The sequence below is a fragment of the Petaurus breviceps genome, unplaced genomic scaffold (assembly GCF_028583685.1).
Source record: "Petaurus breviceps papuanus isolate PSGF00001 unplaced genomic scaffold, PetGlider_PUasm1.0 207, whole genome shotgun sequence".
NCBI classification, from domain to species: Eukaryota; Metazoa; Chordata; class Mammalia; order Diprotodontia; family Petauridae; genus Petaurus; species Petaurus breviceps.
In genome coordinates, this window is record NW_027185850.1 from 24,451,212 (window position 1) to 24,475,582 (window position 24,371).

Sequence of the window (24,371 nt, forward strand, 5' to 3'; positions counted from 1 at the left end):
TGTCCAGCGGGGGCAGGTGCTGGAGCCTGCATTGCCCCTGACCTCAGCTTCAGCAGCTCCTCCCGGTGTGGGAGGCCAGCTCTCTGCTCCTCTGTGGAGTGGCCATTGTCTGTGGTGCCAGTGTGACTGAGGAAGGCCTCTCCTTGGTAGGTATCACGTCTATCCAACCTGCAGGAATACGTCAGGGATCCTGGGCTTCTCTGTCACTGTCGGGACTCAGGCCACCAAGTTCAAGTAAGTGCCCAGGGTTACTGGTACATGGCTTCTGGAGAGTGAGGGCGGCAGGCGGCCCAAGCCTTGGCCTGGGGGAGGGCAGGGGGGGGGCGCCGAGCCCATCTTCACTGCCTTCTCTGAGAAAGTGGGGGTGACAGGTCTTCTCTGACTTGCCTGCTTCCTGGGGTTTCTTGATTATCAAATGACAGGAGATGTGGGAAGGAAGGTCTGGAAGCAGCAGGTATTGGAGCTCAGGGAGGAACCAGAGGGGCAGGGTCTTCCCTGGATGAGTTTCGCAGAGGTCAAGGAATGGACCAGCTGCTGGGCAGCCTTTCCTGGCCCTCAGGAAAACGCTTTTTTTCATGGGCTTTGGGCATTTCCTGAGATCTGTGGGAGATGTATCTTGGGGGAGAAGGAGAAAGGCAAATGGGTGAGAGTCACTGCCAGTTTGAAGCCACAGGTCTTTTGGACCTCACCCTCTTGGGACCTTGGCTTTCTCAGGTGAAAGATGAGGGACTTGGCCTGGATCACAGAATCATTGGAAAGCGATGCCAGGGCCACCAGGTCCAGCCGCTTCATTGCACAGGTGCTGGCCAAGGTCACATTGGGAGGAAATAGCAAAGGCAGTGTTCGAACCCTGACCCTAGGGTCCTAGGACCACAAAGGTCCCTTCTACTCCCACATCTACAATCCTAAGGTTGGCTTTGTTTTTGAAATATTTTGTTTCAGCTCTGAAATTGTTGATAAGAAAATAGAGGAATTTCTTTCTTCTTTTGAAGAAAGGATGGAGAACTTAACAGAAGATGCTTTTCATACTCAGGTAATTGGGTTCTGGGGTCACCCCCCTCTCCTCTCCAGCCCTCACAGACTGAGACCCATCCAGCACTTCTGCCTCTCCTCCCCTGGGCAAGTTTCCTTTACCTCCCTGGGCCTTTGAGGGGGCTGGAGTCAGGGTGAGAGCAGCTCATGTCCTGGGTCACTCCTACTTGCATGATTTCAGTCGAGCCACTTAGCTTAGCTGATGTGGTCCTTGAGGAAGGCAGGCCCCACATCTTGGGTCCTCTTGTGTCCCCACGTGGTGGAGGATGCCATGGCCCTGGGGAAAGCCTCGCTGCTGTATCCAGAGACTTCCCAGCTGTCTCTGGGCTTCTCAGGGAGCTGCGTTTAGATGGTCAGGCTGGGCTTGGCCAGCTCCTGGCTCAGGTGTGCCCCCTTGTGACAGGTCGTAGCTCTGATCAAGCTGAAGGAGTGTGAGGACACGCACCTCGGGGAGGAGGTGGACCGCAACTGGAACGAGGTGGCGACACAGCAGTACCTCTTTGACCGCCTGGCCCATGAGGTAAGCGCCACTGCCTGGGGCCAGCCTGACCGGGAGGGACGAGGAGAGCTTGAACGTCCTTCCTGGACCGTGGGTCAGGAGACTGGTTCTGACCCATCTCTTGTCACTCCACACCAGGTGACTCTGGGCCTCGACATTATCTGTAATGGAGGGCAGGGGGGTCCTGCCTCTAACCCTGCTGTATCCGAGCTGGCAGATTCAGTTAGTTGCAGGCCCTGGCAGTGCCGAAGTTAGATAGGATGATTGTATTATCATGGAATTCCATCTAGATCACACAGCGTTACCTGTCGAGTGCATGGGGAAGGCTGGAGATCAGCCATGACTTCCTGAAGCAACTGGACTTGGGGGGGGGGGGCAGTTATTCCCAAGGGCCCCTGGGAGGGGACAGCCTGAGCTGGGCCTCTAAGAGGCAGATGGAACAGGCCCAGGAGCATCAGGAAGGCTGGGCTGGTAAGAACATAGGGTGCATGTGAAAGACTGGACAGGCTAGGAAAGGTGTTAGACGTTAAGCAGAGGAGTGAGGGGCTGCCAGATGTCCATCATTTGACAGGTGTGGGAGGGACTGAGCACTGGGAGCCCAATTGGGAGGCTGGTGCAAAGGGACAGGGCCTGAGCTCCGTGTGGGGAAACAAGGGGATGGGGATGGATGATGCCAGAGACATTCCTTCTGTCCTTGGCCACTAGTTAGTGGAGGGGGGGGGGGATGCAACTTCGGTGTGAGAATGGTGACCCTGTGAGCCAGTACACTTGGGAGGACAGGCGAAGGTGAGCAGAGAGAGAATTTGAAAGAAAAATGAATTGTGTGTGATAGTTCCAGACCATCCAGACCGTCCAGGCTTAGTTAAGTTTGGGATAACCATCAGAAACACAGAAAAACCCTGAAGAAATGATTGGGACAGGACAGGATGGGAAGGGCCAGCAGACAGACAGGGCCAGCCTGGAATGTGGGGGTGGGAGGTGGTTGTACTTATGATGGGATCATGGAGGAAGTGGAGGGCATTTCTCTGGTGGTTCATTCTTCTCTGGATTAAGTTGGAGGCCCGTGAAATTGCATTAAAAAAAGGCCGAGGCTAAAAGCAGCTTTGGTTGTGACTACTGTTCCCAAAGTAGTGAGAATAGATGGGGGTGGGGATTCTTACAGCTAGTTGGTCTTATTATTTATTATAAGACCTCGATGCCGGTTGGAGGAGAGCGTCCAGAAGTTTTCAGGTGCAGTGTGTGGGCTGTGCCAGGGCATGACCGAGGTGAAGAGGATGTCAGAGGAAGGTGGTGGGAAAGGCCTGGAGGTCAGTGATGCCAGGACTTGGGAGTAGCCCATGAACTTGAGAGGCCTGAGGGAGGGACAGATAGTGCTGAAGGTCTGGAAGTGGCCACTGAGTCCGGAGCTGCGCCAAGGCTTTTGCCTGTAGAGCCAGAAGGGACCCTTCATTTTACAGATGCAGAAACAGCTGGGGGCCCAGGGAGGAGCAGCTTCACCTGGGGGCACACAGGTGTAGTAAGAGCTGGACTTTAGTGCTCATGGGGCTGATCTGTGGGAGAGGGGAGCCGAAGGGTCGGCAGTTTCAGAGGGATTGTTGAGGAAATGGGTGATCCTGAGGTGGCTTTGGATCATGTGGCTGAGCCAGTTACAGCCTTGGGCCCCCCCCTCCCCCCATGATCCACTTGTTTCTGTAGATAACTTTGTGACCTGCAGAGGCTGTAGGAGCATTGGGCCTTCTCTTCTTCCTCTGCACTTGTTAGCTGATCTCAGCCCCATGGCTTCAGCTGTCTGCTTTCTTGCAGATCAATCCAACAGGGGCTCTCCTGAGTTGTCGTCTCACCTTCCCTATCACGTGTCCCCCACCCCAGCTGTTGCCTCCCCTCTTTTGCGTCTCTCCAGTACCTTCCCTTTGGCCCAGGCCTCGGTGGACCATTCATGCAGCAGCCAATTGCAGCCTTGTGCCAGGAGACTTCCCCAGCATGGGTCTGACCCTGCCTTGAGCTAGGCCTATTCATATCATGGCCTCTGGTTTATCTCGGTTAACAAGATTTTTCTGGGAAAATGGTGCTTTTAACCTTTATTTAATAAAGTTCTTTTTTTTCTCCCTCTCTGGAAGATTCAAGCTCTCAAGTCTTTCTCCAAAGTAGACCTGGTGAACTGGTTCAAGTCTCATAGAGGAAATGGCAGCAGAATAGTCAGTGTGCACGTGAGTACAGCCTGGCCAGCCAAGCTCCAGCCCTCCCGCTCCTCCCTCAGCCCTCCCTCCCCTCTGGATTAGGGTTTTCCCTTGGTTTCCTCTGGTTGGCCACTTGGCCCCAAGGTCCTGCCCAAGCCTTCCTTTCCTGCTTCTGCAGCCCAAGCAGCAGTCATGTGGTGTCAGGCTTGCCCCTCACTGCTGACCCACATTCCCTTTCAGGTTGTTGGCTATGGAAAATATGAGACAGAAGAAGAAGGCTCTGCCCCCTGTGACTCCTCCAACTCTTCCTATGATGAAGTGGCCCAGCTGACCTACCTGCCACCCTCTCCCCTGCTGGCGGACTCCACCATCCCCATCACCGACATCAGGGCTTTCACATCAACTCTCAACCTTCTCCCCTACCATAAAATAGTCAAATAAACTGCAGTCTCTTTGGCCTGAAGCAGTGTGTCTGAAATTTGTACTTAAGTCTTCCACTGAAGGGGAATTTTCTGCTGCATCATGGTCTTTGATTGTCCTCTGAATTAAGACTCACAGACAGACCCAAAGTCACATCGTACGTAGTGATCCTGAAGCCCACCCCCACCCCGCCCCACCAGAACCTTCCCCCCACCATCCCCGTTCACTTGTGAGGGTTTCTCTGGAGGGCATGAAGGACCATCCAGTGCTTTCCGTCAGGCACATGTAGCCTTCAGTGCCAGGGCCAACAGAACGATGATGTTTTAAAAACATTTTTAAATAAAGACAGCCCTTTGTGTTTCTGTATTTACCTTTAATTGGTGTCCATTTTAAAAACATAATTGAGACCTCGTGGCTTTGCTGTGGGCCTCTGGGGAGGAACCCCAGGGAAGACAAAGGCTGCCAGCCAGGCTGTAGCTGCCTGGGTAGAGATCACACCATTAGCAGAATTCCCAGCCTGTGTTTTTTTCCCACTCTACATGGACAAGGGAAAGCCACGTAACTCTGGGTTTTGTTTTTTTCATCTGTAAAATGTGTTGGATGTTCTTGTATGACGGTCAAGTCTAGCTCTGGCCAAGTGGGCTGACTGACTGCCCAAAGGTTAAGAGTTCAAAGAAAATAGAAACACAAAACGGTTTGGAAAATTATTTTATGAAGCCTTAAGATGCTGCCCATAGTGGAATTAAAGTATAGCCAAGGGTTAGCTATATAATTCAATAGTTCAATTTAAAAATAAAAATACAGAAATTATTTTGAGATAATGAAATGCTAAAACATTTGATTTCTTAGTTTGCTAAATAATTTTCTAATAAACTGTCCATCCAAAGGAATCTCTATTTACAGATGTAAAGAATAGTAAGTGAAGACTTCCATTATGTATATTTATATATATATATGTATATATATATGTATTTATATAGAGATAGGACCCAAGAGTATGTGAGACTTGTCCATCCCTTGGCAGTGGCACTAACCAGTGTGTGACCGACACACACAGCTTGAGCCCAGTGCTTACAAATGTTTTCAAAGCTTGAATGGATTTTTAAAAGTGAAACCAAGCTCTAGTGACTGCCACCAAGAGAAAAAGGAGACATGTCCTGCTTTAATTGTTCACCTGCATCAGTAAGTCCAGTATCCCTGAGATAGGAACCACTGCGAAGAGAAGGGGGCTCCCCCCAGCCCCGAGAGAAGGTGGCCATGGCTGGGCCGGCGGCACCGAGGCCCTGCGTTCCTCTGCCCTCCTCTGCCGGTCAGTGTTTGCTGGCTCCGAGTCGTTTCAGTAATGGCTCGTCATAGACCCAACACTCTCCATCTTCATGGAATAACTACAAGGAAAGGAAGGCCTTAAGAAGCTGGTCTTGGGCCCTGCCCCCACCCCCCAAAGCCATGAGGAAGGCTGGACACACCCTGGTCTCCCACTGGAGGTCTCTCTCCTTCCTTTCTCGAGCTTCTGCTCTCTGTCTCTCTTCCAGTCTGTGCTTTGCTTCAGTGGCTGCATCAATGTCTCTGATTTTTAAGTTGTATGTGACATCCTTCCAGAGGCTAAAGAAAAGAGTTAAGACCCTTCCATGAAGCTCTTCGGGGAAAGTCACGACCCCTTTCCAACCTCTGAACCCTCCTAAAGGCCCGGGCAACAGAACTGGGTCTGGAGCCCACGGACCAGGACGAAAAGGGAGTCTCCAGAGGATGAGTGGCCCTGCCTGGTCCCTCAGGCCCAAGTGGCCCAAAGAGTTTTTGTCCAACCCTCCCCCAGGCAGGTCGGGTTCTGGTCTCCTGGTCTGTGCCTGGGTTTCAATGCCCCCCCTCCCCACCCCATTCTGGCCCCTGGGATGAGAAGCAGCAGGAGGCGAGTGGAGGGACACCGGATTTGCAGACAGGACCCTTTGTTCTGCCTGGGACAGGCTGGTCCCTCCTGTGCCTAGTGACCATGAGATCCTACCAGGTGCCCCAGCCTCCAGGCTGTCCCCCATATTTACCAGGCACTAATGTACCCAGCCCCTGGAATAGACCCCTTGGATCCCCAGGTTGGTGGATCAGTGCCTCCTTTTCTGGCTCAGATTCTGTGAGCAGGAAACGAGCTGGGGCTGGACTGCAGCCATTGTGAACCGTGGAGGCCCGGCTGAGGAAGCTGCTCTTGCACTGCAGAAGCAGTGGGAAGGGGCCTCCAAAGACCACAAAGATTGTGCGGCCTTGAGGTCACACGCTCCTCTCCTCCAGTCTAGAAGCTAACCTTGAGCAGCCATCTAGGCTCAGCTCAAAGGCTTCTTTCTGGTAGGGGGCAGCTATCCCACCTGGGGACAGCCTTCATCATCAAGGAGTTTTCCTGACTTTGATCAGGGACATGTGACAGGGCGTCCTGTCCTCACACGTCTGAGGGACCAGTCAGAGGAGGCTGTGAGTGTGGTGCCTGAGCTCTGGCCCCTCCCACCTAAAACCGCCTTCCTCGTGCAAGGCAGAGGAGTAGCAGCCAGGGGGGCCCGGGTCATCCCTCCGGCCCTTGGGAGAGCTTTCCTGCAGGGCAGCAGGCTGGGCTGAGGCGCCCACCAGGCCCTCCCGGGGCAGGTCCGGACCGCCCACTAAGAGTCCCGAGGCTGAGCCTCACCGTGCAGGACGGCAGAACCATCATGGGGTGCTCTGCCCCGCCCCCCCCGTCCCTTGGCCCCGCCTCACAGGAGGCCCCTTACCAGCGAGACTCATACTCATTCTGATCCTCCAGCTTCCGCACTTTTTTCTTGATTATAGGCACGTTCTTGGTATCGATGAAGACCGTATTCTCCTAGAGGACAGAGAGGCTCCTGGGCCTGTTCCTGCCAGCCCACATCCATCCCTCTCCCTCCCCAAAAGGGAAGGGAAATGCCTGCCAGAAGGAGCCCAGCTCCTGGGCCCGGGGCTAGCTGGACCCCGCTGCCCCAGGGGGAATCACTTGGGGAGAGAGGACTCATTGGACACTTTACCCCCGTTGCGTATTTCGCATACATGACGCCGTTCCACTCCCCTTCGATTGAACAAAAGGATTTCTTGTCATTCGGAGGGCTAAAAGAAAGAAGACAAGAGGTTAGTCACAAGCGAAGGTCCAGGCACAACAGAGACAATGGGGGCGATTAGCGAGTGACAGAAGGCAGTGCAGAGTCCACTCCAGGCCAAGAGACACAAGAAGGAACAAGGGAAGAAGAATCGGGGGCAGGGGAGAGGCGGGGGCAGGCAGCATCGGCTAGAGGCCCTAGCTCAGAAGGCTCAGACATCCCCTTGCTGAAGCTGCTTGAAAAAAGGTCACTGGATTTCTCTCGGCCTCAGTCTCATTATCTGTGCAATGGGAATGACCATGGTGGGCCTGGGCCCTTCTCCTGACTACAGAAGGGCTAAGCTGGGGAAAGCCAGCCCTGGTATGGGGCAGGAAGGACGAAGAGGGCACTCTGGCTCCCATCTCCCCCAACAGCCTGCAGGTAGGCCCCTGGCATCCTCTGGGCCCAGAGCACACTGCAGAGAACCAGGTGAGATACCTACAAAATCTCAGCTGTGATTCGATGCTTCTTGCCCCCATAAAAGGGCTTTGTGTGGAAGATGATGTTGGCGCTGTACCCGGTCTTGGAGCAGTTAATGCTGCATTCTCCTCCCAGCTCTACCCAGGGCACTGTGAGAATAGACCTGTGAAACCCAAAAGAAGGCTTCAGGAAGTGGCTGTGTGCAGGAGGTGACAGGCAGGGCCAGGCCCAGGGTGAGAAGAGGCCGAGGCCATGGGGAGGGAGAAGGAACCCGGTCTACTTGCCTTCCATAGCCATTGGGGAAGGTGAGAATGTAATGCTCGTCATAGTCAAGACAAGAGACACAGCCTGTGGAGAGAGCAGAGGTGGAGTGAGCAGGCACCGGCCCTGCACAGACAGACACCAGCTGCAGGTCGAGACCGTGCCAAGGCCCCCGCAGCTCACAGACCATGGTGCCACCACAGAAACCTTCTTTGTGCTTACAGTTCCCCCACCCTTCAGCTGGGCGAGGCGGCCCACCCCTCACCTTGTCCTATGTTGTGCACGCCAATGGACATCCCCAAGAACTTGGACTTGGTCCAGATGTGTGCATTGAACTGGATCCGCTTGCTGAAGCACTCGGCATAAAAAGCTGAAACTGTGGACAGAGATGCACCCAGTTAGTCTCACTGTCCATCCACCTCGCCACACAGGCAGGCGCTGTGCCCAGGATGGCCGTGCAGTCCTGGCAAAGGGCCTTCCACATGAGCCCGGGGACAAGCCTGGCGGGCTGCACGTGTCAGTGGATCTGGTAACTGGTGGGCAGCCAATTTATCCCAAGAATTAAGTCACAGTTTTGGCATCGCCTCAGGCCCAATGACCACATGGACTCTACACAGCCTTGTCCCCCAGGCCCCGGAGGCTGCCTCCTCTCCTGGCCACGGACAGACAGATGGATGGATGCCCGTGCCATGTCCAGCATGACACTCAGGACACCTATTAAATCATGGGGAATGGAAACATGGCTTTCCTCTGCTCCCGGGAGCCCAGGGTCTGACCACCAAAATGGAGCCTTTCCAAAAATAATTTATATCAGGTAAGATTCTTGGTCAAAGCAAGCAGAGCGAGTGCCCTGGGCTGTGTGGGAGGCAAGCCAGGAGGAGACAGCTGTGCCTACAAGGAAGGGCCCGGCCCTGCCAAGGCTGGTCAGCCAGTCTGCAGAAAACCCTGGTGTGCACAGCTTATGGCAGGAGGCTAGCATCAGGGCAGAGAACGAGGACAAACCATGCCAGACTTAAGGAAGAGGGCAGAAGGGAACACCCTCTCAGAGTCCCACAATACCCCTCTTTGTCCCTCCCCCGACATCACAGTGGTAAGTCTGCAGCTTGAGGAACCCCAAGAGCGTGGGGAAATGCAAGGGAGCAGCAGAGACGCCTCCTGCCATGTCTGCTGATGTCTGGGCGGTTTGAAGTCACAGGCGTTAACATTTCTGGGTTCACTGTCCTGGGGGTACAGGAAGGTTACAGAGAAAGCTGCCACTTACTGGGTGGGTGATGGGAGACCTGCTCTGCCACAAATGCCACACAGTTTTTGGAGCCCCAGGGCACAGGGCCTTCAGACATCGGCTCCTGTCAACGCAAGCACAAGGGACACCAAGGATGTCACTGCTGACCCTGCCATCCATGTCTGGCCCTGGAGAGGAGCCAAGCAGGGCCCTGCCCGGGTCCCTAGTCCAGGACACAGGACTAGCAGCCAGAGTCACTTCACAAGTCTGGGCTGCTCTGGGGGACCCTGTAAACTCATCCTGAACCCCACATATGCTTCGGCTGGATCACTGGTTTCCCTGGCAAGGCCCAGAGCCCTGGAGAGACCACAGCTCCACTACCTCCTTCCTTTCTCACCGTGGTGGTCAAAGAAGAATCAGACACCACGTGAGGTGGTGCCAAGGGAAGTGGCCAGGGAGGCAAGGAGGCAGGGCTATGCCCCTGTAACACAAGGGGAGCCCCTGGCTGGGTCTGTGGAACTCACCGCGTTCTCTTCGTTTTCCGTGGGCAGCGTCCAGTGGCACTGAAAGATCTCGCCCAGAATGGGATTGTAAGGCTTTTTAGCCACAGAACCTTTCCTTCCTGCATGGAAGGCAGAAAGGTACCATCTCACGACCTGCACCATTCGCTCCTTGGGGTCCTTCTGATCACTGATGCTGAAAGGAGAAAACCAGACATCAGCAGCCCCATGTGTGCAGGGTCTCAGACTGGCAGAGCCCAGAAGCACCGCAGCCTAAGCATGCCAGTCCTGGTGCCACAGATGGACAGACCCACCCCCAGATCTTGGAGTCAGGCTTTGGGAATCCAGAACTTCTGTTCTGTCTCTCAGTGGTCCCTGTGAAGGGCAGCACCCATGGCCCACAGAAGATACAGTTTACACACAGGCCTCAGGAGCCAACATTGAGGCCACCTGGAGTAGTCAAAGGTCTGGGAGTCACTGGCTGGAGGCCCTGATATGATTATGAGGGCCATGCCATTTAACTGGCTGAGTGTTCAAATGCCTGGGGCCCATGAGAGAAAGGGTTCAAGGATAAAAGCATCCCATGATCTGGGAAAGGTCTGTTGTCATCCCTAACCCTTGTTTGGCAGGACATGGAAAATGGAACAGAGCAGAGAAGGGAGCAGGAGAAGAGGCTGACAGAGACTGAGGAGGTGAGGCAGGGCCTAGGGTGATGGGGGCTGACACCTGGGGAGAACAAGATGGGCTGGGGACCGGGGATGCACACAGGGGGCAGGCATGAGGTCTTATGTTCCGGGGCTGAAGAAGGGCAGGGCTGGGACATGTCCCTAGGAGAGGCAGACTTGAGTCCAGCGCTAGCACTCTGTCCTTAGAGAACACCAGCCAAGTCACTGCACCTTCCAAGGCCTCACTCCCTGCCTGGCCCAAGGCTGCCTCAGGCTGGGAAGAGGAAACACTCAAGACACAGGCATAACTATGAAGCTAAAGCAAACATCCTCGCCCTAAACTGAAGTCAACTATCCAGTCATTTTCCAAATGTAACAAGGAAAGGTGAGAAGAGGAAGAGGCAGAACACATTTTACAGTCTGTTCTGAAGCCGCTAGGGGGTGCCACACTGCACAGGAAGACCCCAGATCAAATCCTTGCTTCTGAGAGGCAAGACCTGTGTGACCCTGGGCAATTCACTTTGCCTCGGTTTTCCTTGGTTTCCCCAACTGTACTGCTGTCCAGCCATCCATGGCCCCCTCTGGGATTTTCTGGGCAAAGATACTGGAGCAGTTAGCTATTTCCTTCTCCAGCCCATTTGACAGGTCAGGAGACTGACAAGCAGGGTGAGGTGAGTTGCTCAGGGTCACACAGTGTCTGAGGCTGCATTTGAACCCTAGATCTTCCTGACTCTAGGCCAGGGGCTGGATCCACTGAGCCACCCAGCCGGTGTTTGTGAAGATCAAATGGGAGAATATTTGTAAAAGCACCTGGCCAGGTGCCCCGCCAAAGACATGGAAGACTTTAGGAAGCATTGAACATACCTCACAAACAAATCTGGATGTGCAAAAAAGTCAGCGTACATTTCCAAAAGTGATCTTCTTTCGAGAATAAATGTTGGGAGAACCACCTGAGGGAGACACACATCTGAGCTTCCAGAATCACACACACACAGCGTCAAACAGAAAATCCTTTATTACGCAAACTGCACAAGGGCCAGGATTTACATAGACTGCCATGCTGGGCCCGAGGGAGGCCGGCTGCATGAGCCAGCAGACTCAGCTGATGACCAGCAGGGAGCACACAACAGCCCCAGGATTGGTGGTGGTCAGGAGGTGGAAAGGAGGTCAGTGGAAGGGCTTTCATGCTAAGCCTGCTGGTTGGGAGACTTCTCAGGTCTGTAGCAGCTTTATTTGACTCCACACTGAGCAGTGATTTGGGGCAGGGGACAGGAGGTTATCCAGGAGGGATGGAGGAAGGACGACTGCCTGGGGGACCTGGGCTCGAGGGTTCACTGGCTGTCCCCCCATGCCTTGAAGGCTCTCGCTCCTCACTTTCTGGTCACAAAACTCAGATCACATCCCCACTTCAAGGAGAGGACTTTCTCAGTACACCCAGTGCCTTCCTCTCCAAGAGAACTTCTACTGACATTGCATCTCTCTTAGAAATGTACAGCTGTTTGTATGCTGACTCACCCACTAGAATGTAAGCTCCCTGAGGGTCCGACCTCATCTTTCTTCCTCTCTCTAAGCACTTAGTAACTACCACTAACTGATTTCTTGTTATGACTGACCGGTATGTGGTGACATGGATGACTAAGCCCTGCTGCCATGCCTGGTGAGTCTGAGATCAGGGTTCGTGCTCAGCTCAACTGGCCCCTGGGACTGGAGGCCTGGCCGCCCAAGTCCATCCTGCCCAGGCAACAAATATTCCCCCCACCCCCCTCAAAACTCATTCCTCACACAGTCTTCTTTCTCCAGGCAATTACATATTAAAATGGCTGACAAGCTTTAATGGCTGCAGTTCACTTTCAATCCAACACCAAATCAAAGCTGTTTCCTCCTGTCCTTTCCTATCCCTTCCCCTGCCCAATTCCTGACACACACATTCTTCTGCCAATAAAATTTAGAGGCCCAGCACCTTTATGTAGATTTGATGATTCCTTTCTCTCCCGTCCTTTCCCTCTTCTATCAATCAATCAATCAATCAATCTCTTACACTATTCATTTATTCCCACCCTCTCCCAGCCCCACCCCATGCAGGGCATACAGTCAGTACTAATAAATGTCTACTGAAAACTGAATCCATTCTACAACAGCCCCTCTGTGTGGCAGCCACTAAAGAAATCCAAAGACAGGTCAGGCTGGCGCGGGGCACCGGGGACTCACCTTGGTCAGATCCATTCCTAGCCTAACCTGGGACAAGAGGTGCATGATGACGCTCTTGTGCTCCTCCACGGAGCCAGCCTCCCCATCATCATCCCGGTCATCATGGGAGTCAAACAGGTCTGAAAAGCAAAGGCCACTCAGTGGCTCAGCCCGCTTCGGGGCCAGGTAGCCCCATGTCCAGCCAAAGCCCAAACGGCCGTCCCTTAAGGGCTCACTTACCAGCATCACTCATCCCATTAGAGATGGAGGAAATAAGGGAGTCTGTGGTGTCGGGGCGCTTTAAACTGTTCCCTGAACTGCTGTGGGTCAAGACTGAGGCCGATCCTGAGGAACTACAAGATAAGGAGCCATTTCAGTAAGTTTTGAGGTAAGACCTAACCCTACACCCTGCCGCCCACCGGCCTGTCCTAAGTCTACCCAGGCTCCCCCGTGGCCAGCCCCAGCTCAGCAGGCTGGCACCCCCTCAGGCCCAGCCTCTGCCGAGGCAAAGCTCAGCATGGGCACTCCTAAGTGAGGGCTCAGGGGAGGGCAGCGCCAACGGAACCCACAGCTGGCAGAGAGCCAGAAGACCCTGACTTGGCATCCGCTGCTCTGCCACTGTCAGGTTCACACAGATAATAAAGCAGCAGGGCAAAGGAAAACATGGGAAATGAAATAATCATTACACAATGTCCATGCAGCTCTTCGTGAATCTGAAATCTCAAATCTGAAATCACATTTCTCATACAAAGCAACTGGCGCTATCATCAGGTCCAGCTCTGGTCTGGTGGTGATTTCACTTTATTTTAAGCTATGATACAAACATAAATTTTAACTTCCCATTATTTCTTTGGTGATAATCAACCACTCCCAAACCTTTATCCAAATATCTCACAGCAGCAAAAGTCAGTGATCGATATTTGTAAACATCTCTACACAATAGGGGGGTAAATCACCTACCACAGGAAGCTTCAAGAAAACCAACCTCCAAGTGACTTGGGGCTCTTAAATACAGCATATAAAAGTTACTTATCTTAATATCAACTGCTCTAAAAAAATTTATTTCTACAAGGGCACTGGGCTGGGGGTCAGGAACACCTGAATTGGATCCTGCCTCAGATACTTGCTGTATGACCCTGGGCAAGGTACTTGACCTCTGCCTACCTCAGTTTCCTCATCTGAAATATGGAGATAACAATGGCACCTGTTGCAGAGGGATGTTGTGAAAAGATGAGATGATCGATGTCTGGTGCTCCCCAGGGGAGCTAGAAGCTTTCCCTCTCCTGGCAAAGCCTGGGTCCTAGCCATCAGAAGATAGGCACCAAAAAACCTCACCCTGAGCGGGCCTGGCCCAGCCCCCTTCTTTAGAGTTGATACAGATCCAGAAGAAGGTCTTTGAGATGAGCCAGTGTGTGCAGAGGAATCCAGAACTCAAGGAAAAAAGCTCCAAAGTTAAAGGTCCAAGAACCTTCACATACCAGGCAGCCTGACAGACTGCAACGGCACCACGTAGCCCAGTCACAATGAGTCAATAAACATTAATAAAGTACCTACCATGTGCCAGGGATTCAGCAATGGGGCCTTACAATTGAGGGAAAGAAGATGACAACACCCAAATGGGATGGAGCAGGAGCAGAGAAGCCCAATGTCAGGCAGAGATGGGGGCAGGGTCGGGGAGAGAGAAGGAGGGCTGTGCAAACACAGACCAAAGCTAAGTGCACTGGTCATTCTCCCCAGGGAGCTCCAAGCAAAGGCTGCATCAGCACCTTCAGGTATGAGCTACAAGGGGTTCACAATCAATAAAAATGCTGTCAAGCTCAAGAAGAAGCAGAGCCCTACAACTTCAGGAAGTGACACCCTCCCAGTGCTCCACAGACGTGTGGGCAGGGGTCCACAGGTGCAGAATACTGCAAACATCAGGGCTTAAAAAATGAATTGGTTGGTCTTATCAAGGTCAATTTTTCTTTTTTTAAAAAAGGTTACTGTAGAAATGGCTTGAATGGGAAAACCAGGAAATTACAACACCAAGATGATCAGTGACAATGTCGTTTTAAAACATTCCATGAGTTCAGAGGCGAGACCAGAATGACACTGAAAAGGAGCAGGGAAAGGGGGCAGATGAGGACCTGGCCTGGTCTGCTCTCCACATTCCGTGCTGTGCTAACACAACTACTGAGGCTTGACGACTTCACATCGAAGAGCAGGAGGCCAAGAACGCCAAGGAAGATCACAGGGCCTCCGCCCACATCTCTCTTCTGTCTCCAGACTCTAGGAGGGGGGGCTCCCTTCTCAAGGCTACCATCACTCAGATCCACAAGAGACTTTCCCTTTGCTTAAAGGATCCCGTTATTGCTAAGACAAGTCGAGATTTCACCTGCTCTTGCTATAGGCAGGGAGGGCTCCCACAGACGTTACCAAACCAGGCCTGTGGGCCAGGGGAAGTGACTAACTGCTTTCCTTGGGGACCCCTTTTGTTAAGACCTCTGATCTGACTTACGTGAACCTTTGAGTAAAGGACATGTAAGTCAGGGAAGCCTCCAACAGGGACCCCAGACTCAGGAAAAGCCGACTGCAGAGGGTTCACAGCAAAGACAGGCAGAGTCTCAGGGATGTTGAGCCCAGGAGGGATGGGAGAGGCCCAAGAAGGAGATTCTGAAGACACAAAGGGAAATAAAATAAAATGGAATTTTTTTTAAAAAGGACTTTATTTCCCGTTCTGAATTATCTCCCTGCCACCTCTCCTACCATTGAGAAAGCAAGAAAAACAACACTCGTTACAAGTATGGATATGGTCCAACCAAACCAATGACTGCACTTGCCATTTCTGTCTGTCAGAGTACAGCAGGGTCTCTAGAGGGGGGGCAGCATGTTTCTTCTAGAGTCCTCTGGAACTGTGATTAGTTTAGGAAACAATTTCTATCAGGAGGAAAAACAGAGTTTGTCTGAAGATATCAATGTGGATACATCAGGAACTCAAGAAGAATGCAGAGAAGACAGACTCAAGGCAAAGCAACAGTTCACTGGGAGAAGAGACCCAAGAGGGACAGGCCCTCCGTGTCTGAATGCTCTCCTCCTCCTGGACCTTTTTACATCCTAGATAGGCCAGAACAAGAGCCAAGGCCAAAGAAGCAGCCTCGAGGGTCCAGGTAAGTGTACCCTCAAGGTCTCAAAGAACTGGCAGATGTGACTCGTGCACACACTGCCAGGCAGAGGGTCCCTGGACCGAAGGAGGACAAGTGTCCTGATGCTGAAGAAAACAAAAAAGAGGCTGCAAACATGAAGTTTGTATTTGTAGCAAGTTGTATTTTAGCTCCTGGGGAACAATAGTAAGATCCCCAAAAGGCCAGCCAGGCTCCCCTGAGAACATCCCAGCTCACCGGGCTGCACCTTTTCAGACGAGAGGAAACCCTGGGGATACAGTTTACCCAGATTGTAGCAAAGCCATGGATCAGATGAATCCCTAAGAGGCTGGACGGCTGTCTCCAATGGAAGACCCTCATGGATCTGGGCCCAGGCTGGTGAGCATTACTTATTAACCACTTAGATTAAAGGCACGGGTAGTCTGCTTATCACATCTGCAGATGACATCCAGCTGGGAGGGAAAGCCAACACAGCAATGGCAGTGTCAGAATCCACTCGGCAAGCTAGAGCCTGGGCCTGAACCTGACCTGAAACTCAATGAGGACAAATCTCAAGTCTTGCCCTTGGGTACAAAAAATTAACACAAATATGATGGTGGATGCACTGATGTTCTGAAAAAAGACCTGGGGGTTTTAGTGGACCACAAGGTCCAAGAGCCAGCAAAGATATGCAGGAACCATGCATGCTAATGCCATCTTGGGCTGCACTGAGAAGGGCTGGAGCTTCCAGGGATGGGGAGGAGACAGTCTCATTGTCCTATGCCCCCATCTGGAATACTCTGCTCAGTTTGGGGAAACAGATTAAGGATCTTGCTAAACTAAGCTATACTGTACAACGGAGGAAAGCAACCAAGGTGCTGATGAAGGGCCTTGAGGACGGGCTGAAGCAACGGGGTATGTTTATCCCAGAAAAGAGCAGACTCTGGGGAGAGATGACAGCTATCTTTATGTGTCTGAAGAAAGGATCAGAATGTTCTCTATGGCTTAAGGAGGCAGAACCAGGAGCAATCAGGGGAAGCTGCAAAGCAGCAAAATTAGGCTTGACGCAGAAAAATGAGACCACTTCAAAACCAGTAACGTCTCCATGTGTAATGGGCTGTCTTCTCGGAGGTCCTCAAGAAGAGGCTGGACAGCCACTCACAGGGCTATCAGAGCACAGCATCATGCAAAGTATGTATATTTAAAAAGCAAACAAAAAAAAAAACCTACTGTTCACAGCTTCCCCATTCCTGAAGTGTTTCTAAGTGGTGATGGATTGCTGATTTCCCAATAAAAGGGAATCCAGAAAAGAAAAATCAGTCAGATTGAGATCAAGATATAAAGTGCATAGAGGGGAAGGAAGATGTCAAAGATTTTCAAATATTCTCAGAACTTATTAATACTGAAAGTAAAGGGGACCAAGTGGATACTGTGAAATATGGACCTAGTTGGCTGACACATGGAGGAAACTCCCTCTCTACTACCTTTTCAAACTGTCTCCGAGGTGGAGAGCAGAGGTTCTTAACTGAGGCTCTGCAGACTCACTTTTTAAATAATTTATTGACTCAATTTCAACAGAATTGGTTCCCTTTGTAGTCTTAGGTATTTTATTTGATGCATTTTAAAGCACTAATCTAAGAAGGGGCCCATGAGCTTCAGCAGACTGTTGTCAAAGGGATCTAGAACACAGAAAAGGAGAAGAAGCCCTGGGGGAGAGAATACAAACTACCTCTGTGCTGAATATTTATCCACTACCACCCCACCTCCCCTGAAGTATTTGTTTCAGTAAAGCAAAACAATGCCTGAAAAGACTCTTTTTAAAAAATATTTTATTTTCAGTTCTACATTTTCTCCTTCCCTCCACCCTTTCACCAAACCACCGAGAAGGCAAGAAATAAACACCTCTTCCCAGAAAGGATTTCCCAATCATATATCATAATCATTTCATCCAGATTCCTTGGAAGACATAAAGCAGGGAAATGTCTCCTTGCCAAAGGTTGTAGCTGTGCTGCCTGAAATCTAGAGCAGAGGACAGCTGACGAGGACCCGCTGGTGCCCTACATGTTACTTTTGCTGACAGTACTGTATTGGTTGTATATCAAGACCCAGAACAGAGCAGAATCTCCTAGAAGATATCTGTAACCTCTCTTTTGAAGTATGATCTGACCATCCACACAGTAAAGATCAAATGGATGAACGGTGTGCTTTGAGCACATGATGACAAGTACTTACCTGGATGGGTGAACTTTAGAGCCTATCTATTAACAAGTATCCTTAGGAGAAACAACACAAATGGATGAGTTGGGCCCAGAGTTGAACAAAGGGAAAACAATGGGATGGGAATATCTTTAAGGAAGTACAAATGACCCCAAGTTCCCCTTGGAAACAGAGGCCCGTCTTTTTAATACCAACATTCTATCAATACTGCTAAAGAGGGGTGGCTAGGTGGCGCAGTGAATAAAGCACCAGCCCTGGAGTCAGGAGGACCTGAGTTCAAATCCGGATTCAGACATTTAACACACACACACACACACACACACACACACACACACACACACACACACACACTAGTCGTGTGACCTTGGGCAAGTCACTTAACACCAAATGTCCTCCAAAAAGCAAAAAAAAAAGAAATACTGCTAAAGAGTGGTGCTGCATGAAACGCAACAAACAACCTTCGAAGAACTGGAAATGGACATCACCCAGAGGGCCCTGGGCAGGCACAAGGTCAGCTCCTCTGTGTCCCAGAAACTGCCAAGCACTGTAAGCAGGACTCTACATAATTCTAATATGATCAATGTCAATTTTCAAGTTCATTTGAAAAACTGATGACTATTAATTATCATTTAACAAAGGAAATATTTTCAAATCCCACTAGCTACAACAATAACTTTAGGGCCCCAGAGGCCATTCAGCTCAGACCCTACACCAGCCCTAAATCTCCCCACCACCAACACTCAGCAGCTTGGCCTCCCCTTGAAGCTCCCCCGAGAGGCAATCTACTTCCTTATCAAAGTACTCCAAGCCATTCTTGGGCAAAGCGTACTTGTTCACAAAGTTTTTTTTCTAAATGCAAAGTTGCTTCCAACATCTCCTAACAACTCCCTCTTCCATCTAGCTCTGCTCTCTGGGGCTGAGCAAAAGGCATGCACTTTCTCCTCATGACACCATGGGGCATAAGAACAGAAGCTGGGTATGAAGCCTGCAAGACTCACATCTGACTGTTACTCACGATGGTGACTCCCTTTATGACCTTCCTGGGCATCACCTGGACCTCTCTGACTCTTAATTTCTACATCTGCAAAATGAAAATATGACCCCAACTATTCCCTCCTTGCTTCATACAGTTGTGAGAAAGAAATGTGAGTGGGCATCAGAGGTCCTTGCCAAGGGGATATGCCAGTGTCAGAGATCCAGACCACCAGGCAAGTGGCTGGGAGCTTTGATAACAAGCCCTAATTCCTTCAAACCCCCTGGAACAAGCACTTTATGGCACCTGAAGGTGCTGTTCTTTATCTAATTTGGATTACTTTGGTTACTAGGATGACACTGGCATAGGATTAAATCAGTTGAGACTAAAGTCATTCACTCTTTTCCAACAAATTGTAGAGCTGTCCAAAAAACCCCTCAAGCACCAAATATTTAAAAAGTAAGTGAACCACTTCAAGACGATCTCCTTTCCACTTCTACTTACTCTATGAAGCGCTTTGGGGATGAGCTGCTTTGATGGAATTCATCGGCATCATAGAATTCATCTTCACTGCTAGAATAAGAAAACTCTGGGACTGTGTTTGGAGACAAGTTGACATGGCTTGGAGATGTCAGACTGCTACTAGGTGCTGAATGCCCACTTCCTAGGGAGTGAAAAATGCTGAGTTAAAAAAAGCATCGAGGGTGGGGGTGGGGAGATAGGTGAGGAAGTTAAGCCATGAAGAGAGCAGAAGAATTTGATTGAGTTGGTTGGATACACAAGCCCTGCCCTCAGAGTCAGTCTGCCTTGAGATTGGGAAAAGAAGAAAAGAGTGAGATGGATCCTGGACACACAAAATTAGTAAGAAAAGGCCATAGCTTTCCTTCTGTAGCTCATAGCACACTTCACAATAGCGTCACTGAAACGCTCAAAAAAGAAAAATTCCTCTTTCAGTTTTGGGAAAGCAGATCTTTCAATTCAATTCTAATTCAAGCAAACAGTTCATAGAAATTCCCAGTCTTTGGAGTACCAGGGAGTTCCAGCTTTCATTTCACATATAGTTAAATGATTAAAAAAGGAGCCAAATTATTCCAAAGGAAATATAAAATGGGAATTCTGTGACACTATCCAAGTTAAATTGAGGATTAAGTGGAGAATAACATATTTACTAATTACACTAAACATTTCTCAGCATACTCATCAAGAGATTTGAAGTCCACAAATATTTATCATGCACCTACTATGTGTAAGGCAGAGTTCCCCACTGACCCCAAGGAAGCACAGGTGTGTAACAATGCCAAACCAAAGAAACCACCATAAAACCCAGCCCATCTTTACCCACAATTCGAAGCTAACACCTATGGAAGGAATGAGTTAGAATAACAGGGAAACAATGGGAGCTATTACTGGTCATACTGGGCACAAGGGAGTTGGTCAGGATGAAGCCACCACCTCTCAAAGAGGATGTGAAGGTCACAGTCACGCCCTGAACAATGTTTGGTGTGTTTCTTTCTTAGGGAATTCTCAGCATGACTAGGGAAGCATCCGGGCCCTTTGAGGGTGGGATCAGAACAGTTCACACACTGCTCAAACCCAGGGGCTGTGGCTCCACCATGGAGGCCCCCCGGGAAACAAACACTGAACAAGCTGCCTCTCACCAAGCACTCAGAGCTTTAGGAAGGTCATTTCTTAGGGGCCATAGTCATGAGGATATTTGGAAAACTTTAAAATCACAAGTCCCATGAAACAGGTTAGCAGCTGACAATCCATCTTAAAAGCGAACCACAGGTGTTCAGAACTAAAAGGTTCCTTGTAAAACAGAGCTTTAAGGAATCTTTCTTTCCAAAAGAGAGGATAGAGAGAACCTTAAAATCATGGAACTATTTATTATAAGCAAAACTAAGTGCCCAAGTACTTGAAAAAAGCCATGCAACTCTGAATGAGTCTCAAATTAAGTGACTTGAATTTTCCCTTTGGTTTGTTAATGATATTGCTAATTCCTAATGATATTTTAAATGGAGAGAAATCTATGAACTGACATGCAGTGGGCCCTTGGGGGGGGGGGGATACAGTGGCCCGGAAGTGCTAAGTGAGGTAGAAGCAAGGAGCAGGAGGAAAGGGAGGGAGAGAAGCCCAGAAAACCCTAGGGGCAAGAAAGGATTCTCTTTCTGCCTTTGTGTGCCCAATGCCTGGCACATGCTCAGCTCCAATGGACCTGTGAGCTTAAAGGCTTGGAAGATCCCTTCTCCCCATGATGCAGATAGCAAGCCAGCCATGCCTGTCCATTCCCGCAAAGAAGTTTTCAACTGGGAATCTGTCTACACAACATGTTGAGAGCCGTGCACATCGTATGCGCTTCAGGAATAATGTCTGATGAATGAAGAGCTCTCCCAGTTATCTATGCAGAGGAATGGATCTCACTTAACTCTGAATGCACCCAACATGGGACCTTGTATACAGCAGAAAATAATCAATGTCTACTGAATTAAAGTCTTAGAAATTGGGACTGATGCATCACTTACCTGCTATCAATGAATTTCTTTAACTATTGCAAATGTCCTTTTCTCTTTAAAAAACTAAGCCAAACCACATATGATAAACTGAAATAATTTATACCAAAATGAATGCATATCAAGAAAATAAGGTGATCTATTTTCTTCTTGTCCCTTATACCCAATACCCAAGCCTTCTCTGTTTGCAAGATCTTGACTAGTTCCTCTTTCGCAACATAGGAACTGTTTTTAAAGATGTCAACTTAATAACCACACGGAACAGCCCTGTATAAAAAAATCTACATGAATATTAACCACAACAAAGAGGCAACAAAACATTCACACTATGGGGCGGCCAGGTGGCTCAGCAAGTAAGAGCACTGGTTCCAGTGTCGGGATAACCTGGGGATCAAATCCAGGCTCAGATACTTAGCACCACATCCAGAAATAACTGGCCGTGTAACCTTGAGCAGGTTACTTAACCCCGATTGCTTACACAAAAACAAAACAAAACAAAAAAACATTCACACTTCACACTTTAAATTATCTGCAAGGATATTCTTGAGCTTTTTATGCCCAGATTTCTTTTTCCTTCTGAAATTCAGGACAACTGTCTGTACTATGACACAGAGGGAAACCCAGCTGAGCGGGAGGATGGTCGAGGCTGGCAATCCAGGCTGTGCTTACAGAGCCTCCAGCAAAAGACAGACTCATGGGGTGAATAAGGAGAAAACTTGAGGCTTCCCTCAGAGAGCTGGGGCCCAACAAGCAATGTTTGCTCCACAGAAGTCAGGACAACTTGCATTTAAAATCCAAAATCAACCTGATATCCCACAAAATAAAAACCCTGTCAAGAGGGGAAAGACAATGAGTCCACCAAAAAAAGGAGAAAGCCCAAGGTTAAGGCTCACAAGTGAAAGTAACCACAAACTGTCATTTGACATTTTTTAAAAAAGCCATTAAAAACTGGAATCCTTAGTGGAGTTTAAAAAAAACAAACCAGAAAACAACTAGATTTACTATGAAGAAAAAATATCGCCACAGTGTTAAAGGATCCCCCAGGATGAGCCACAAGAACACCAAGTTATATCCTGAAAGGCTGCAATGTTTCAATTAAGTTATAATTATTTGCTTAAAGCTTTGGAGTTCAAGTATAATTATCAATTTCAAGTATTCAACTATCTCAGGTGAAACTGGCACAATGGAAAAATACTCAGATGGTCAGCCCCAGCAACAAATTTCTCCTTCCTTTTCCCTGGCAATGAGAAAAAATGAATTTGAAGAAAGGCATGCAATGGAAAGATACAGGTTAAACCCATCTGTACCTGTGCTGTTGGGTGTTGGTGTCTGAGGATGTCCCAAAGAAGTGACTCCAGGTCCGACAGGAAGGGACGATGGACGTGGCTCTGATTTACACAACGGGGCAGACTCTGAGATATTTGGACAAGTGAAACAAGGGAGAAAGACAGGACAATGAAAAAAATATTATGGGGTTTCCTGGGGGATATTTGGAACTCTGTGTGTATGTACAGACATGTGTGTACACACGTACACGCACACACATGCACGCACGCACGCACGCACACACACACACACACACACACACGCACGGCTCAGTTTAACATTCAGACACTTTTGTAGGAGGATTGCCAGAGCTCATGATACATCTATCGAGCTTGGGATTCATTATGCTGCTTGTTCTTTCCTTTAAAAGAAATCTGTCAACATTCACAAAATAACCTTTTAAGCATTTGTAAATGTCAACAAGGAGTCTTCTTTTGGATTTCAGACAATTTTTCATATACCTAACCCAGAACGATGAGAACATGGCAGCTGTGCCATGGAAAGGTGTGGCCAGCTTTAAATTTCCCAGTCCCCTTCCTTCCCATCCCCCAAATAGCTGAGTACAAAGGACTGCCGCTTCACAAACCACAGGCCAACCAAAACCTGCAAATGACTCATCAACCCCATTTGGTCCAAGGTTTTGCCCCTCCTTCTGCTCAGTATCAACAACTATTCCGTATGCTACTAAATGCTCAAAGGTATAAGGCAGCCATGACTGTCTATGAACGACCTCTGAAGATATTAAGGGCCCTTTTCCCCATTCCACAAGGGCACTACTTCTGTCTAGCACAAGGATTCCTGGTAGAATTCTGGTTAACTGTTAGCTCAGCAACTCTAAGTGCACTGAGAAAACCTGTCCCTTACTTTGAAAACAGACATCACCAACCACCACCCACCCTCCTCTCTGGCCAACCCAGCCTCCTTCAGACACTATAATTATATAAAATATAACAGAACACCAAATGCAATTTAAAAAAAAACAACACCCCCCCTAATTCATTCTACCTAGGATTTTGATATAAAACAACAGGCAGCAGTGAGCTTGTGCCAGTCTCCTTTGTAACAGAAATACAAAACTAGGTTCTCTAATGAATGGCCCAAATACCATACCTGGAGGTAAGACAGTCTGGGTAGGCATTGTGCTGATCACTGGTTCCAAGGGATTAGGCTGATATATTGCATCTACAGGGTTGATGGTACTCTAAAATAAAGAAAGTCATTTTTAATTAATATTCTCTCCCATACTGTCCCTTCCCCATGTTAAGAAATACCCCCATTTATGACAGCAAAATCCTATGGTCAGCTACACAGATACAAATCAACGAGAGCAAAGAAGAAAGTAAACCCCCTTCCCACACAGAGGTACAAGCAATGGTTATAATTAAAGAAAGCAGAGTAAAGAGGGGGAAAACTACAAATCAACATACCTCAGACAAACAGGATTAAAATTACATGGAAAGGGGTTTTGGAACAGGGTGCAGAGGTTTAAAGAGATACCACCTCTAAACACATTCCAATGTTTCTCAGCAATTTGCTGCAAAATTTCTGAGAACAACTTCCTCTCTTGCCTTCTTGGCCTTACCTAACTAAAATGTACACCTGTCACTAACGAGTGTGTCTGGACGGCTCCCCAGCTGTCTTCACACCTGGTCCCACCCCATTACTACCTAACATCATTGTGGATGCACATGTAAGGGTTTTGCACTAAAAGCACAAGATGT

At 49.4% G+C, this 24,371-nt stretch overlaps 2 protein-coding genes across 14 annotated transcripts in view; one reads left to right on the forward strand and one right to left on the reverse strand.

The window, feature by feature from the left end:
• The window catches only part of LOC138164987 (nardilysin), a 74,405-nt gene extending 70,234 nt beyond the window's left edge, over positions 1-4,171 (forward strand). For all 3 annotated transcript variants that reach the window (XM_069093008.1, XM_069093009.1, XM_069093010.1), the window contains 5 exons: positions 151-234; positions 943-1,033; positions 1,436-1,552; positions 3,649-3,738; positions 3,949-4,171. In XM_069093008.1, coding sequence (XP_068949109.1) covers positions 151-234; positions 943-1,033; positions 1,436-1,552; positions 3,649-3,738; positions 3,949-4,149 — 583 coding nt within the window. In that variant the 3' untranslated portion in view covers positions 4,150-4,171. The remainder of the gene's footprint in view (positions 1-150; positions 235-942; positions 1,034-1,435; positions 1,553-3,648; positions 3,739-3,948) is intronic.
• Positions 4,172-4,821: 650 nt separating this feature from the next.
• LOC138164988 (oxysterol-binding protein-related protein 9) overlaps positions 4,822-24,371 on the reverse strand; it is a 161,575-nt gene continuing 142,025 nt past the window's right edge. For all 11 annotated transcript variants that reach the window (XM_069093018.1, XM_069093017.1, XM_069093016.1 and 8 more), the window contains 15 exons: positions 23,761-23,851; positions 22,632-22,736; positions 19,319-19,478; positions 12,746-12,858; positions 12,527-12,645; positions 11,183-11,268; positions 9,678-9,849; positions 9,193-9,277; positions 8,197-8,307; positions 7,955-8,018; positions 7,693-7,833; positions 7,143-7,221; positions 6,873-6,964; positions 5,595-5,730; positions 4,822-5,513 (listed from right to left, as the gene is read on the reverse strand). In XM_069093018.1, the coding sequence (XP_068949119.1) occupies positions 5,439-5,513; positions 5,595-5,730; positions 6,873-6,964; positions 7,143-7,221; positions 7,693-7,833; positions 7,955-8,018; positions 8,197-8,307; positions 9,193-9,277; positions 9,678-9,849; positions 11,183-11,268; positions 12,527-12,645; positions 12,746-12,858; positions 19,319-19,478; positions 22,632-22,736; positions 23,761-23,851 (1,629 nt within the window). In that variant the 3' untranslated portion in view covers positions 4,822-5,438. The remainder of the gene's footprint in view (positions 5,514-5,594; positions 5,731-6,872; positions 6,965-7,142; positions 7,222-7,692; positions 7,834-7,954; positions 8,019-8,196; positions 8,308-9,192; positions 9,278-9,677; positions 9,850-11,182; positions 11,269-12,526; positions 12,646-12,745; positions 12,859-19,318; positions 19,479-22,631; positions 22,737-23,760; positions 23,852-24,371) is intronic.